This window comes from Camelus ferus, chromosome 29 (genome assembly GCF_009834535.1).
Source record: "Camelus ferus isolate YT-003-E chromosome 29, BCGSAC_Cfer_1.0, whole genome shotgun sequence".
Classification (NCBI taxonomy): Eukaryota; Metazoa; Chordata; class Mammalia; order Artiodactyla; family Camelidae; genus Camelus; species Camelus ferus.
The window spans coordinates 10,458,584-10,476,101 of NC_045724.1; the positions used below are offsets into that span (position 1 = coordinate 10,458,584).

The 17,518-nt window shown below is 39.2% G+C and overlaps 1 protein-coding gene across 2 annotated transcripts in view; it reads right to left on the bottom strand.

Moving 5' to 3' along the window:
• Nucleotides 1–16,138, bottom strand: part of HNF4G (hepatocyte nuclear factor 4 gamma) — a 106,987-nt gene extending 90,849 nt beyond the window's left edge. The window contains exons 1-2 of one of the 2 annotated variants that reach the window (XM_032469934.1): nucleotides 15,526–16,138; nucleotides 6,425–6,499 (exon numbers count right to left, since the gene is read on the bottom strand). In XM_032469934.1, the coding sequence (XP_032325825.1) occupies nucleotides 6,425–6,446 (22 nt within the window). In that variant the 5' untranslated portion in view covers nucleotides 6,447–6,499; nucleotides 15,526–16,138. The remainder of the gene's footprint in view (nucleotides 1–6,424; nucleotides 6,500–15,525) is intronic. The other variant, XM_032469935.1, reaches the window with a different exon arrangement.
• Nucleotides 16,139–17,518: the final 1,380 nt, after the last annotated feature.

The window sequence follows — 17,518 nt, forward strand, 5'->3', positions numbered from 1 at the left end:
GACACAAAGGCATGAGCAAGATCCAGGAAGAACAGAAGCAAAGGGAGCTTAAAGCCAACATAGTAGCAATAGTTACATGTCAATTACATCTCAATAAAAATAGTAGTAATAATAAAAGTCTAACAGCTTAGGAATTCATTTATGTGAACTAATAGTTACACAGTTTTATGCATGATAAATTCGTACAGAAAGAAAGGGACTCATCAAAGGCAAGTGGAACCAAGTTTTGCCACCAGTGAAAGACAGAATTTCTAGACTCAGAGTGCTGTTACTGCTTTCCTAAATTATTTATTCTCTCCTCTTTTGTATGACAGTACACCATTCTTACCAATTTATAATACAGAAATATTTTACTACTATTTTAAATAGATTTTAAACTTTAAGGAAGGTAATATCTTAGATAAACATACATATCCTCTATGATCAGTAATTCCATTCTTGGGATTGGAATTACTCATTAGAAATGAAGGCTCAGATCCAACAAAAGGCATGTAAAATATGTTTAAAGTAGCTTTATTTGAAAAAGCCCAAGACTGGAACAACCCAAATGTTCATCAACGGTAGACTTGGTAAGTTGTATATTCATCCAAGGGCACACTACAAATCAATGAAAAGAATAAGCAGCTAATATACACAGTAACACAGTAAAACAGTCAAATTTAATCTATGCCTGAGAAGGAGCCCAATGGTATTTTTTAAGGAACTGGGAAACTCTATCTTAGGTGGCAATGGTTACATTTCAGACATGTAATAATTTAAGTGCATACTTTAAGTTTGGCTACAACTCAATAAAAAGCCTTCAGTTAAAAGCAAAAGCAATACAACAATATGTGTCAAAAACTAGAAAAATGCTGACTCATTGACTTAATAACTTACATAAATTAATAGTAAGAAAATAAATCGTTTAAAAAGCTGTTCATACAAATTCATTCATTATAAAAATGTGAACAGGAAATAATTAAAATCAACCTGTACAACAGGAAAATGGTTAGGTACGTTGTGTTATTTCAATTCAATAGAATTTTATGTGCTATCACAAAGATAGTTTTTAAGGATTACTCTAAAAAGAAAAAAATTAATTCAATAATCAGTGAAAAAAATCCAAATACAAATTACTTATGGTGAGTAAATACAAAATATATGCATCTCCACCAATACACACATGTAAGAGACTGGACAGAAATCAGAAATGTGCAAAAAGGAATGTGTATCTGACTTAATTTCCATTTTAAAAAATCCCTCAAATGTTATAATTCTGCTCTGATAACGGAGAACTGGTAGAAAAATATTGAGAGTTTCGAGAACTAATTAATGTAAAATGTTACTAAAGAGCAGATCTAAGGAAAAAGAAGAGGAACTGTACTTTCAGACAACATGAACGGTAGAGAAGAGACACGGAGGGAGGCAAGAGTAACTGGATGATATGAAAGAGAAAAAATTCCAAGCACAAAATCCAAAGCTATGTGTACTTGAGTATAAATTTAAAGAAAAGGAGGAGATCAAGAAAGAGAATATTATGTTTCAAAAGCACAAAGGCAGCTGAACAAGGAGAGGAGCATGTAACATAGCAGTTAAGTGTCCCAGAATGTCATCCCTGCTAACTGACTGGGTAACGTCTATCTATAAAATAAAAACAATAATAATAGAGTCATGAGATCATTGCAAGGACAGAATGAGTTCATGGAGGTAAAGCATTTAGAACAATACCTGCCAGTAATAAGTGCTCAATAAATATTAGATAATGCAACAGAAAAATTAAAAAGTTTTCAGAGAAAATAAAGGTTAATTTAACTTCATTGTTTCCTAAATTTAGCCTTTAATTTTTTTAAAATCCATAGGTTTATCAAAGTTATATTAATTTTGATAACAACTTTTCATATCACTCAGAAATCTCTCACTAATTTTACCTAGTATGCACAGAGCCCTGATTCACACAATTGCAGCTTTGTAGAAATTCAGTGTGATTCGGTAGCTGTATGTATTACTCTTTTCATTATAAACAATGGTACTTGTTTCTGTGTGAGCCTTGAAGATAATTTTAGGATTTGGAACTTAGTGGATATTAGAGTGGCTAAAAAAAAAAAAAAACAATGGGGGAAATAATTGACTTTTGATTGAGTAGTCATTCAACAGAACTATTATTGCTTCATCAATGAAAGTCTATCATCAGTATAAGACACCTCCTCAAAGCAAAAATGTGAATACAAGGAATAGTCACAAGGGAGCTTGTATTCCCCTGATCTTAGTGGTGTTTCGTTAGAGTCTTAGAGTCTCCTTTTCCGAAATTGGTTCTCTCATTCCTTCCCTCTAAGGCTATTTTACTCCTCTTTTCCCCAAATGGAATACAACAACTGAATGTAGAGGTGACTTCTTCCGTCCACCACCACCCTCAGCATCTCTACCCCTCATCCCCCGCAACACACACACAGAAACAAACAAACAAGAACAGTCTTTCCAGGGTCGGGAATGAGTGGCCACATGAGGAAATGAAAGGTGTTGCCCAGGGCAATTGGACAAGCCCTGTGACAGTCGAGAGGGAAGGTGATCTCTGCCAGTAACAGCCTCTACCAGCTGCAGCAGAAGCACCGGATGCATGCTGGACACTCAGAGTCTCAGTCCTACCCCAGCCTACTGAGCCAGGATATCTGGGACTGCAGCCCAGCAACCTGCATGATGACTGGCTCTCGGGTGAGTCTGATGCTTTGAGAATCATTCATATATGCCATTTCAGTACGAAGTGCCTCACAACTAAGTCTCACCAGCAGCAGCAGAACCAGCAGTGCCATCAGCAAACCCCTGTCAACCACACTTCTCTTCCAACATAATGAAGAGAGAAGTTATGGATCTTGTGTTTTCAGAAATGTGAAAAAATATTTTTTCCATAAATTTATTGGAAAGTTGACGTTTCCAATCTTAAAAAAAAAAACTCGAAGTTAGACTGCCACAAAATTAAATTAAAAATCCTCCCAGATGACAAAAGGGTAGTATCAATGAAATCTCACTTGAACAGCCTTCAGATCCTCGCTGACTATCAAGGTAGCCACTAGCCCATGTGACCGCTGAGGACGTGGACTGTGACTAGCAGGAACTGAGGGCTTACAAGCTCAAAGGATGCACTGGACTTTGAAGGCTTACTATGAAAAGCAATGCAAACCAGCTCAGTAATAATTTTTATGTTCACATTGATTACACGTTGAAACGATTATACTTTGGACATTCTGGGTTAAATAAAATAGATTATTAAAATTATTTTTCCCCGTTTCTATTTATTTGTAATGTCATTATGGAAAAGCTTTAAAAAGTCCATATGGGCTTGCATTATATCCCTATGGCAGAGTGTCACTTTAGAGTCCTAAGCTAGCAGTCAGTAATAATTATAACTTAATCTAAACAAAAAGAAAGCCATGAAATAGGTTTTCAAGTTATATGGAATAAAGAAACTCAGGGCTGTTTCATATTACTTTATTAAATATTTAGTATCCTGATGTCCGTTCTTCTCTTGCTCTCCCAGCATTTTGTTTTCTCCCCTTTTGCAATGTCCACCCAGGCGTCTGCTGCTGGACCCCAGCCAGCTGAACTGATTCGATTCTCTCCAATCAACAATAAATATGCAAGAGGGCACATTTACAAATCAGAGGAAACGCCTGGAAACCTTCTCTGTGGAGGTGACATTTAAACTGAAAAGTGAAGGATGGAGATACTCCCATGATGTTTATGTGTGGGAGGTGGGGGTGAGTTTGGAGGGAGTATTGAATGCAAAGGGCAAAAGACCCTGAGATGAAAAATAACTTGGCTTTTTTGGGAACTGAGGAAACCGGGATGTGGCTAGAACCCAAGAAGTGAGGAAGAGTGACAAGAGGTCAGAGTTAGAGAGACGGGGGAGCCCAAAGCCTCAAAGGCCCGTGATCTGCAATTATACTGTTAGTGGAATTAAAGTTTTGCGAGAGTGAATCATGGCACTTTTACTGCAATCTGAGTTGTTAGGGTTCTACCCGTGAAACTCTGAAACAATCTTTTTACTGCATAACTTCAAATGCAAAACCTGCCCTTTGTACCTGTACTGTTTATCTCTTTCAATCGGGGAAGTGGGGACTGGGCCATGGAGAACGTCCCTTAGAACTGGCCTGACATTTTGGTGCTTTTTCTAACAGCATGAATGCTGCTTTGCTGTATGTTTCTTTCTTATTAACTCAAGAGATATACAGTTTAGCAGTCTCAGAATTATTGTATATATATTTCTGTGTGATTTCTATGCTTCTCACTTAAAATCAACACTTATAAATTAAAGTGATGCATAAATGCTTATACAAGACCCTGGACCTAGCAGAGAGAAGCCAGGAAGAAATACATTTAAAATACTTTTCCAAAACTGCAAACCCATTATCTACCCTGCTTTAGAATTCAGCTTAATCTGACATTGTTCTTTGACTTCTGAGAGTCTCAGTGACATAAATGTGCATACCCACAAGACTTCCCTCTACTGCTACTTAACCAAAGCAAGGCACCACTTATTCAAAGGCCAAGATGGGGAAATAGTGTGGACATACGTAACAGGCAGCGGGAATATATTTTTTAATATCAGTCATATTTCTATATTATTCACAGAAAAGTTTTCTTTCTGTACATTATTCACTGAATCTAGCTATTACCTCAAGCCACACCAGTTTTTGCTATTTGTCCTAGCCAGAGGGACTGATCAAAAGGGAAGAAAGATTAGGGGAACAATGACAGAGTGGGGATGGGGTGAGTGCTAAGAGGCAGGAAGGCTTTCTAGAGGTCGACATAAATGGTTTGGGCTTTAGACTCAGCTGATTTAATTTAAAGTCTAAAACAAAAATATGCATGAATCATAAGGAAGATTGAATAGCTAGGGTTGTAGTAAGACTAAATCACTTTACAGTTACCTCATTGTTGGGGGCTGAATTGTGTCTCCCCAACACCCAAACTTTATAAGCTTAAGCCCCAACCCCCAGTACCTCAGAATATAACTATATTTGGAGATAGAGCTTTAAAGAGTAATTAGGGTAAAATGAGTTCCTGTGGGTGAGCATGCCGATAGTCCTCTATGACCAGTGTCCTTGTAAGAAGAGGGGTTAGGACACAGACACTCACAAAGGGAAGGCCACGTGAAGACACAGGGAGAAGACAGCCATCTACAAGCCAAGGGGAGGGGCCTCAGAAGAAACCAAACATGCCAACTCCTTGATCTTGGTCTTCTGGGCTCCAGAACTATGAGAAAATCAATTTCTATTAAGATGTCCTGTGGTTTTTGCCATAGCAATCCCAGCAAACTAAAACAAAGACCTAAAAATGTATATTTTATTCATTCTTTTTCTTCAAGTAGGAAAAGAAGTATTTTTGAGATAAGTTCTGTGTACCTTCCCTATATGTGGAACACGCTATACCAAAAAAAGAAACTATGGCATCTCTTTGGTGTGTATCTTTTCATAGAAATGTATTTACATAATTCCAGATTTAATTAATTTTGCACATTTTCCTCCCATTTTCTTCTGTTTTTGGAATTAGCTTCACTAGTTCTGATAGTTATCTCTCTTTTGCTTTTTATTTATTTTGTTTAAAATTGACAAACTGTTCAAGGAATAATATGTAACTATAAGAAATTTATGACATGATGAAAAACACAGTGTGTTATTAAGACTGCTTAAGCTCTTTTATTTAGCTCAATTAGCCTTGGAATGAAGCATCACATATATTTAGAATCTAAAGATAATTGTGTATATACTATCTGTGTATATTATTTGTATGTAAATAATATATATACCCAGACACATATATAAATATATATGTATATGTGTTATGTACCCTGGAATCAGTGATTTGTATATTATTACAGCATAAGCCAAGCTGAGTGAGAATTACTTTTGTATTTGTATCTCTAACTAGTTTGCTAGCTCCTGAAGTCTAGGGATTCTATCTGTTCTTTACATCACTTAAGCCACTACATGTCTCACACATAATACTCACTCAGAAAGCTCTTGTCTATTTGAATTATAACCCTTTTTAACCAATAATGCATTTTTGCTACTCATTTGTAATATACAAGTTTTCAGTTCAATTTCACACAATGAAACGTCAAGTTTTGACTTCACTTATAAGAAAAAGTATGTGCTTTACGTAGGTAGAAACCACAATGCTATTAACAATTGTTTTATATTTAAATAAAAGAACTACATGTTAGGCACGTATATTGTTTGTTCTCCATTACAATTTAAGTGCTTAAGGTATTTTGAGAACATATGTCAAAAATTCTCTCTACTTAGATGACAATTACTTTGCCAGTTTCAACTTTCTGGGAATCCATGCATAAATAGAAGAAAAAATATGACTATTAAAATTCATAAGTCACATGGTAATGGAAAGCAGTTCAATATGTACCATATATGCTAGGTATAAATATACTTACATTTCCTGTTTAATGTATCCATAATGAGAATAGTTTTGGGTAGTAGGAATCTTTGTCCAGAAGGAAGTTGATCAACTAAACCAAGAAAGGAAAATCACCTTTTAAAACACTACATGCCTTTTAAATCGCAAGCTTTGCTTCCCAAGAAGTTTCAGTATTAAATAATAACTAAATTAAGGAACTTTTCAACTAGTACTTATTCATGACTCCAAACATGTCTCATGGATACACATTTGTAATTAACCTAATATTCAAAATGCTTTAATTCTTTTACCACATAAAGAATGCACTAGGAGTTAAAAATGGATGAAATTTGCAAAAAAAAAAAGGAGAAATGAGCAAAACTTCCAGGTGAGGGGGAATAAAAAAAAAAGGAAGGAAGATTTACTTCCTAAATTGTGAGCCTGTTCAGCGTGTAATTTTTTTCACATCTCCGAAGTTGACCTGAGGTACCAGGAACACAGTGCCCGTCAGGGGCAGAGGGAAAGGAGGCAGGGCCCCGAGCAGCACAATGGACGCAGAATACATGGAACCAGAGGACAATGAAAACTTCTCATTATCTTTGAAAGTCCCATGAGAAAAAAAAATTAAAATTAAAAAATAAAGAACTTGGTCATTTGGTTTTTCTCCTTAGCTAATTAAGTAACAGATACATATAACAAATACAATATTTTCTTCATCTAGAATCATGACAATTAAAAGAAAACTCACAGAATCTAGAAAAGCCCTCTGTGATTTGGGAATTTTTGTTAAACATTCTGTAACTGTGAGTTATCATCTTTAGAATACCACAACTGTGTACTCCCCAACCTTGGTCAGGGTCTACTGTGCCATCGAGCAGAGCTCGGCAGGACACTGTCCCCTGCCCGACGGGGTAAGTGCTTTCCTGCCCTTACAGACCAACCCAGCTGTCACTCTTTCCTCACACATTAAACTCATACACACACACACTCGCCAAAAAGACATTGGCTCAAAACCCCAAAACCTATGTCTAAGATTGAGTACCCTTATCTCCAAGTCTCAGTGTCTTCCCATGTTTGTCACAGGACTTAAATAACGTAGAGGAAAATACTGCCAATTGTGCATATGAAAGAATTCTATAAACTGCGAAGCTCAATTATTAGTATCAATGTTGTTATTGTACAGATATTTATTAATGTTAGTGCTCACACACACAAAGGAACAGTCTAAATTCCACAGCATGACACCAAAAAGTCTCCATTTTCAGTCTTCTTCCTAATTTTGTGAACTCACTTTCCACCACCTTTTCCTATATTCCCACGCATTTGGAGCCTCATGAAACCACAAAAACAACTTTTCCATTTGCACTTCTATTCATATGTATGACTGAAATATCCTTTAGTCTCTTCTTCTCTCAGTCAAATTCTATCCCTTGTATAAGAATAAATTCATATGGGGAGATATGATTTAAAAAACCTGTATCTGATAAAGCATTTGTAGCTATAATATACATAGAACCCTTACAACTCAATAATAAGAAGGAAAACAACTCATTTTTTATTAAAGATGTGTCTGGGAGGGGGATGGGGTGCAGATGCATAAGTTTTGAATCACCAATTTAAAAACATGAATGGTACACAAGTTCATGAAAAGATGCTCAGCATCAGTAGTCATCAGGGGAAATGCAAATTAAAACAACAATGAGATCTCATCCCTTATCTTTCAGAATGTCTAAAATTAAAAGACCAACCATATCAAGTGTGGGTAAGGAACTCTCAAGCACTACTGATGAGAACATAAAATGGTACAACTCTACTGTGGAAACAGTTTCACTGTTTCTTCCATATGATCTAGCCTTAGTACTGCTAAATAACTATATAAAACAAATGAAAGCATATGTCCACACAAAGACTTTGTACAAGAATGCTCGGAGTAGCTTTATTTGTAAAAGCTAAAAACAGGAAACAGTTCAAATGTTCATCAACAGGTGAATGAATAAACAAATTGTGGCATATCCATTTTAAAAATTTTTTTAAAAGAATGAACAATGGATAGATGCAATGAAATGTATGACTGTCAGAATAATTATGCTGAGTGGAAGAAGCCAGAATACTCCATGATCTCATGGATAAGAACTTTTAGAAAATGCAAACTACCTTGCAAAGGCAGAAAGTAGATCAGTGGTTGCCTCAGGACAGAGGACAAGGGAGGAACAGGAGGAAAGGTTTATAAAGAAGCTTGAAGAAACCTTTGCGGGTGTTGGCTATATTCACTATCTTTATCGTGGTGATTGTTTCATGGGTATATTACAAATGTCAAAACTTTCAAAATTGTGCACTTTAAATATGTGCAGTTTATTGTATGTCATTATACCTCATAAATCTCTGTTTCTTTCAAAAAGAATAATCTACTGATACAACAAGATGGATGAATCTCAAAATTATTATGCTAAATGACAAAAAGCAAGACACGAAAAGCTACATACTATATGATTCTATTTATGTATTGTTCTAGCAAAGGCAACCCTAGGGACAGAAATCACATCGGTGGTTGCTGGGGAGAGCTGGAGGGGGCTGATGGCAAAAGGTCAAAAGGGAATTGGGGGGAGGGGGTGTGCAGGGATGTTCTATATCCTCATTGTGGCTGGTGGTGATTGCAGCTGCATCCATTTGTCAAAACTCATTGAAGTGTATGGTTAAAAAGGATGGGTTTTACTGAACGTAAATTAGATCTCAGTATACTTATCTCAATGTAATTATATCTCAATATCAAGAAATTATACCCCTCTTGACTTAAAAAATTCATGTGCCATCTTTTGTGTAACCTACTCCAGGAGAAGTTAGTGGGTCTTCTGCTAGGTTTCTGTAATCCTTTTCCAGTATTCAATGTTTGCCCTTATTATAGTGAGTAATAATTCTTTAATGTATATCCCTAAACTAGACATGAAAACCTTAGGAGAGGATTGTTTCTAGTCATTGCTTAATCCCCAGGACAGAGTGCAGGCTTGAAAATTAGGTTCCCAACAAATGTTTTAATTCTATTATCAGTATTTCACCTTCCTTCTCCATTACAGCTACTCATTTACTCAGTGAACACATGCTCATTAAGCCTCAACTAAATGCCCAAATAAAGAAGTGAACAAGAATAACACATTTCTTCTAAGCACCCAAGAGGATCCGAGTTCAATTCCTGATACCTTCTTAAAGAGGAAATCAATGAAGAAACCTAATTACCTCCCCCTCAGAAAGAATAACACATTTCTTATCCTCAGAGGCGTTAACACTGAAGCCTAAGAGAATTATCATCAAATGTGTAACCACAATGTGTGATGAAGTTGGTAAGTATCATGACAGAAAAAGAACAGGATACAATTAAATTGGTAATATTGAGTCAGGAGGTCAGGAAAAGGGGTATTTGAACAAGACCTGCAAGATAAGTGGAAGCTGGCTTGAAATGAGTGGTAGCAATGCCTAAGAGTTTTCCAAACAGAAACAGCACTTTTGAAGGTGCAGAGAACGGTGCATTTGAGGAACTAAAAGAGATTTATTCCAGCTAAGGACCAAAGCAAGGGATGTCAAGAAAAGGCTTGGAGTAGAAATCACAGACCAAGTCACATAGGGTCTAGTGATGTGAACACACGTGGACTTCACAATAAGGGCATGAAGTGAACGAATGGTTTTAAATGGAAGAAAAAAGACAATGATTAGATTTGACCTCTCTATATCACTCTGCTGTCATGGGAACTGACTGGGGGTAAGACTAGGAAAGGAGAACATTTGGTGCAAAAATTCAGATTAAAAATAGCAATTACTTCGCTGAAAATTAGCCGAAACTAGAGAAACAATCCTCTTCATAAGCACTTAACAATCTGTCTCAAGTGGCCAAATAAGGTATAGTTTTGCCACACAAACTAAGTTTTAAAACGTGAACAACTTGTAGGAATATAACAGTTGAAAACCTATAAATCCATAATGACCATGATCAAATCAAAGTGTCCTGTACCACCTTAAAGATCTGAGGTCAGCCTCAATCCCTCCCATTCCCTCATATTCCTCATTCTACAGTTCTCAAATTCACTTTAAAGAACTTCAAAGCATCTCTGGGTTCTACCCTACCCTCTTCACATCTCCATTGCCACTGGGCCCTTGGGAAAGCGTCCTGCTATCCCCCTGTCTCTTCTCTGTCCCTCTTTCATCTGTCCTCCAAAATGCTGCCAATTTTAAGGGAAAAAAGAGAGAAAGCTTTCATAGCCCAACCTACTTAGAGACTTCTGATGGCTCTCTATGGCCTAGAGGACATAGCTCAAATCTTTGTCACCCACATTCAGGACTATCAGAACCTGGCTCCGTGCTCCTTCCCCGCTTCATCTCTTGCTGTTCCAAATGTAATCCCCGCCTCACACCCCTTGCTGGTTCTTCTCTATTCAGTAAGTTCTAATCAGAAAATTATTAATTCCTCCGTGAAATCTCTCTGGGCTACTCAAGCTAAATGTATCCTTTGTGCTTCCATTTTCCACAGTATTTCTACCTATTGTACTAATGCAATAGTTATCACTGTGTGTTATAGACGGTTATATGTGTTTGTCTTCTGAGTAGATTATTTGTGTTTAAGGGTGGGGACATTTATTTATACCTGTATTCCAGGTACCTAGTGCAGTGCATATAATTTAATTCCTTCTATATTAATATATAGACCTTCTAAATTAATATACAGTACTTGCAATCTATAGCCAGGGTGTCTGAAACAAGAAAATGCAAAAGAAAAATAAATACTAGGACAGATTCCATAATCATCAGTAAAGCAAGAGCAGAAGCAAAGTACAAGGCAAGTACACAAGCCTAGAGGAGCAACACTCAAAGACTCAAAATATTAAAAAGCACTGAATCACAAGGCCCAGGAGATGTTATCAGCAGATACTGGTAAATGAGACGGGAACACACTACCCAGGTGTCTATGTCAACCTTTTGCTGTCATATAAAAATGTGATTCTTCTATACTGAAAGAGAGTACAGAGAAAATGTCAAACATTGAACAGATAAAATGCTTGGCTTAAATAATACAATTAATCCATATATACTTTAAGAGTAATGACTGTTATTTTCATTTTAAAACTTTTTAAACCAAGGCACAGAAATGTTAAACAATGCACAGGGATACACAGCTGGCAGAGGGCAGAAGTGAGATTTGCACACATGTTTTAATGATTCCTAAGTCTGTGTCCTAACCACTGAACCTACTCCAGGACAATCCTTGTCTACATTTCTTAGCTAAAAGCTTCGTGAAGTCAGGGACTCTGTCCCTCTTATTCATTACTGACCCCTGAGGGCTATTAGAGGGCTTGGCCAGGTCTCTAGGGGTCCATGAACTCTTGAAGTCATACAATTTGTGTATGTAAATATAATTTTTCTAGGGAAAGGGTCAATAAAAACAGGTGACACTTATTAACAACTTTAAATCAAGCAATATTTTTGATGAATTATCTCATTCTATCACAACAACAAAAAGCAATAAAGAATACATGTTGGGTCCTCAGTATATGCCAGACATTGTTCTAAATGTTTTCATGGATTCACATACATAATTATCATACCAACTCTACAAGATAGCTATTATAATCACCTATACTTCAGAACTGAGGAAATTTGGCCTCAAAGGGATTAACTTGCCCGAGTGCCCCAGTCTCTGCCCCTCTTTAAATAAATAGCTGGGCAGGGATATAAATGTCCCTATGTCACAACAAAGCCTTCTCTCCTGTCTTATATCCTATGAGATGGTCATCTTCAAAGATCTTCGTGTCCCCCAAAATGTTAAGAGAATTACGGAAAAAGAAAAAAAAAATTCCCCATGCATTTTCCAGAAAATCATCTTGATAAAACCAAAGTTTTCAGGATAACACAACATTATAGAGAGCATACTGTCTCCTCCTGTATTAAACACAAGGTGGGAAGTATGAGTATTAAGGGAGATTTATCCTTTAAGGGGTACCCATGAGTGAGCAACATAGTACTGAGTTCCAAAGGTACCTACACAAGCATGCAAATACGTGTGCATGGAGCTCCCGATACACCAGGAGCAGGGTTGCTGCTAGCCCTTACAGACATCTTGTGACCTAGAAAAGTGCCTTCTCCCAGAAATACTCAATCAAGGACAAGGGGACAGTCTTGGTCTATGGGGTCCAATTAACGTTTCAGTCCTCACTTCCCCCTCAGTTGGGCACCACTGTATGTGAACCAAGGACCATGTGGAGATGCCATGGTTACCTTCACAGAGGGTAGAGCCAGAGTGCCTGGATTTGAATCCCTAGTTTTATTCCCTGTAGATGTGTGACGCTTCAAGGTTTTAAATTTCTCTCTGCTTCATTTTTCCCATGTGAAAACGGGGGAAATATTAGTATAAGCTGTGTATAAGGATTCAGTAAGTATTAGCTAAAATATATACAGTTAATATTCCTAAATAGCTCTCCCACCTGTAAGAGTAAGACTTATGTGAAGCATTCCTTGTGTCTATGTGTGAGCTGACTAATACCAATAGGCGAAAGTTCCTATGGGGAGGGCGGAGAGCAGTGACTCCCCAAGGATGTATCATTGTACACTCAGTTGTTTGGTTTGCATCTGTAGCTTCTTAAAGACCCCAAAATATTTATACTTCATTTAAAACTGTGCTTTCACTCCCAGGGATGTGAATCTTCTTTTATGAGGGTGGTAAACACGTAAGTCAAGAGCCACAAAATCACAATAGCAACTACTTGGCACAGCAGAGTCACATGCTTTCAACACAGAAATTCTCACTTATCATCTCCCAGTATCTCCAGCCACTCAGTAAATGAGTAGATAGTAACTAATACAGTGGCATCTTTTACAAACTCAAAACAAGGTGGTATTTTGAGATGCATTTAATCCCCTTTCCACTTTATTACTACATTTTCAAAGCAGAATTCTCACACTTCCAGTCAGATGTTACAGGACTGGCTTATATATTTTCGAAATACCCAACGCCAACGAGGAATCCATTTTTCCACAACCAGATTCACATTTTAAACACATCATTATTATCCAGTGTTGGCAACAGTGTGGTAAATATACGGTGAGTACAAAGAAAGGGTGTTTGCAATATCTATCAAATTTAAAATGAACATCCCCTTGGAACCAACAATTCTTTTCTCAGAATAAATCTTCTGCAGCACCCTTGTAGAGATAACATCCACAGATATTCACTACATCACTGTAACAGTAAGAAACTGGAAAGTCCAAATGAATATTCTGGGGAGTATCGCTTGGTTACATTGGGTAGATATGTTTTAAAAAGAATCTTCAAATACTGACAGAAATATTTGAGAAATATTAAATGAAAACTAAATTTCAGAACACTGGTTTATGAACCATTATCCAATTTTTTTGAAATAATGAAAGAAAAATTCCTGTGATTATATACATGAAGGGACACAAATCCAATCATCAGTGAAGGTTACATATATAGAGTGGAATAGACAAGAGGGTTCAGTTTATATTTTGTTATAATTTTCACGTTGCTGTATAAGCAAGTAGTGATTTTAGACTTCATAGAAATAACAAGAATTTCAAAAGAAATGGGGAACTCAAAAATAAAGTTATTATTTGTATTTTTAAAAATCTTAGCAATCCCCCTAATTTCCATTGCTCCATATGCTTATATACAGAATAACATGCTACAGAATAAAATGCTTTTGAGATCTTAATAGACATACTGTAGTTAAAAAGTTGTACTACCTTCACAAAGCATGTTGAGAAACATTCCCTATTAGTAGGCCTACAAATGGAGCTTAGGAGGAACGGGAAGAAGAAACAAACAGCTCTCAATCTCCACTCCACTTTGAAAAGTGAAAAATGAGTATTTTACCACCACTGGCCACCTTCCTCTCCCCCACACCCTCCCCCAAAGGGTACCAGAGAGGAGCCCAACCCTACTAGGCCACTGACTTCAAACACACAATAAATAGATCAGGTGACCTGATTGATAGAGCGCACAAAAGATGAAAATAGAGGGAAGTGTGGTCAGAGGGTGGGGACAGCAAGTTTACTGTGGAAAAAATGGTGATAGCCAGAAGGGAAGAATATTGTAATAATAAATGCTTGTGAAGCGAGAGAAGATACATGTACAATGAATGGAAAAGTGGGAGAAAGTAGCAAAACAAATACAGGAGATGCTATTGTTCATGAGGTATTTAGTTTTCAGGACATCCCAAGAAGTTTAGGGCCTCTGTATCCTGCACTCTCCAGCTTTTGTCTTCTGCCCTCAAATGAAAGCTGTCTGAAGACTGTTTGCATGTTGGAGAGGGGTCCTTTAATTCTGTTTTGAGCATGTCTTAGAAGCACAGCACATCAGGGATGAAGTCCATTATATTTAATGCAAAGATCTTCTCACCTGCTGTCCTATTCCCGTTAGACATGGAATGATTATTGCTTAACTGGCACATTGTTTAAACAAGCTTCCAAAGGACATGTCTTCTTAAAGGAAGCTAAAGTCGTTTAAATAGAATTATATGTATACGTACATATATATATGCATATAAATATGGATAGATAGATACATGCATGTATTTCTCATATAACCTTACCCCAGCATCAAAGGAATAAGCCCACTCCCAAAATGTGTCTAAGATAGAAGGAGCAGAAACTGAGACCGGAGCAAAGGCCTTGGGGTGATGCTCCAGGACCAAGCACCTCCCCACAAACCTCCACAGTCCATCCGTAGATATCCCAATGCCCCAGCCTTGCCCCAGACCACCAAAAAACTCCACCGAAGCCCCCAGAGACCTGGGAACCACGTGACCCGCCAACAGACGACAAAACTTTCTCTGCCAAACAAGTCCACCTTGTATTTTACTTTTCCTGAGAGCCCGGCTCGCGCATGCCCCAGGCTGCCTCTCCTCCTGCCCTCCCTTCTTCCCTCCACCCCAGGCGGTGGGAGGCCTCGGGGTATGTGCTTTCAAGCTCCGCTGGCCTAGGGGTCCTAAGGCTCAGCCCCTCCAGGGCCCGCGTCCCGCGTCCCGCGTCCCGCCGCCTGAGGGGAAGAGAGACTCCTCCCGCCCGACGCCGGCCGGGGGCTGCGGACTCGGGCTCAGCCCCGGGCGCGGGGCGCGGGGCGCGGGCGCAGAAACTTACCTGCGCGGAGCCGCTCCCGGAGCTCCCGCGTCGCAGTCAGCTGCGCGGCAGCCGCCGCATCGCCCCGCAGCGGGTTCCCCCACCCGCCCCAGCAGCGGGGTCCTGCGCCGCACTTTTCCCAGCCTGGGAAGTAGGTTGAAAGTGCGAAGGTGGGAGGTGGGGGTGGGGCGGGGAGATCAGGGAGCAGAGACGCAAGGATGTTGTTGTTGTTTGTTTGTTTGTTTTTTCCCGAGCCCTAGCAAAGACTTTAGACCATATGCTGGGAGAATATTAGCTTTGCTCAATGGCGACAAAGCAGCGGCCTGACTCTCACAGTCCGATCGATTTACTAAACAAACTGAAACGTGGGTGGGGATGTTAAACAGTAACCAGCAGCTTCAATGAAAACTGAAAGCAGCGAGGCCGCCACCGCCTCGGCGCGCTCATTTCCCGGTTCCCAAGGCCCCAGGGCGACCGGCGGGCGGGCCGGCAAGTCCCAAAGCCCGGCCTGCGGGGACCGTAGCGGGGCTCTCCAGGGCCTCCTGGAGGCCACCAGGCGGCAACTGTCACACGCCACATGCCTAAATTTCCACCTTCAGGGCGAGGCTCACGGCGGCTTGGCCATTTGGAGCCAGAGTTCTCTCTCTCCGCCTCCCGCACCCGGAGGAGCTCGGCGCCCGCGGCCCAAGGCCCAGCGAGGTCCCTCCTCCCCAGCCCCAGGTCACGCCTCGCCTAGGGCGGTGTCAGCCCTGGGCCAGTGCGCTTGGACAAGCGGTAGTGCAGGGAAGCCTGCTGACCCCAGAATGCAGGTATAATTCGGAGCCAATGAGATCCAGAAAAGGACTGCAATTATTATTAAAGGGAATTAAATGGTTTCCTAGGGGTAGCACTGCGTCCACACCACTAGGGGAAGCCGCAGCCATTTCATTAAACTGCACTTTGGGCCGCTAGGGTTAACTCTTGACCTGAGGCTTGTGACCACCTTGCTCTACTAGAGTTCTGGGAAGAAGAGGGAGACTTGTTTTCCAGTTCTGGCCAACCCAGCCACCTGTGGCTTCAGTCACTTAGTACCTCTTTACATACATATCTTACTGAAAGCTTCCTTTTCCCCTCTCATACCCTAGGCGCCGTCACAAAAGTTAGACTTCGAGAAATGATGCTCAAACCCGTCTGAGATGCGCTGGTCATCTGAATCTGGCTTTTGTTAACCGAGAGATATAGCCAGAAGCTGTGGCTCTTAAAAACATCTCAACAATTTAATTTCATGGTTTCAGGAATGAATGACTTCAGGTCAAACAAGTAATTATCCTCATGAGATAAATGGTTACTTAATCTGTATGGTTTTTCTTTTCCGACCAGGGGGTTGGCGGTTATTTTAAGACTGTAATAACAATGCCAGGGAGATCAAAGAGCTGGATTTTTTTTTCTTTTTCTTTTTCTTTTTAGATCAGGTTTACTACACTTTCTCAGTTTCCTCCTTCTGAATCCCATGCTCAAAGGCTCTTTTAAAAACAAGTAGTTGGTTGTTTTAGAAATCATACAAAGGGGAGAGATCATATACTATTTTCTTTAAGTCGACCTTCTTGAGCAAAACACATTCTTTGGATCCTCACTGCCCACGTGGTCTGCAAACCATGTCACCAAAGTGGCCTCTGTCCACCTCGGCTCCAGGAAGCTGTAGAGAGACAGCTGAGGCAAAAGTAACAATTATCGGGTTATAATTATTATGCAAATCTTTCACAGGTGTGTTGTCTAAAGTTCACCAATGGGCATTCTCTTTTAAAATATTTCCAGATACTTGGATACTGAAGGTTGTCTTATTATTTGCAAAAATATAAATATACAGTTCCCATAAAACGCTGAAAACTCTGAAGACATAAATTGTCCATCCCCATTCACGGAAGCTTTAATGCCCCCTGACATCTGTTGTTCCCTGCAGAGAAGACATATTTTAGTTCAACAGTTTCAGTTTATTTCACCGCAAACAATTCGCGATGTCAGTGCGTTCGGTTTT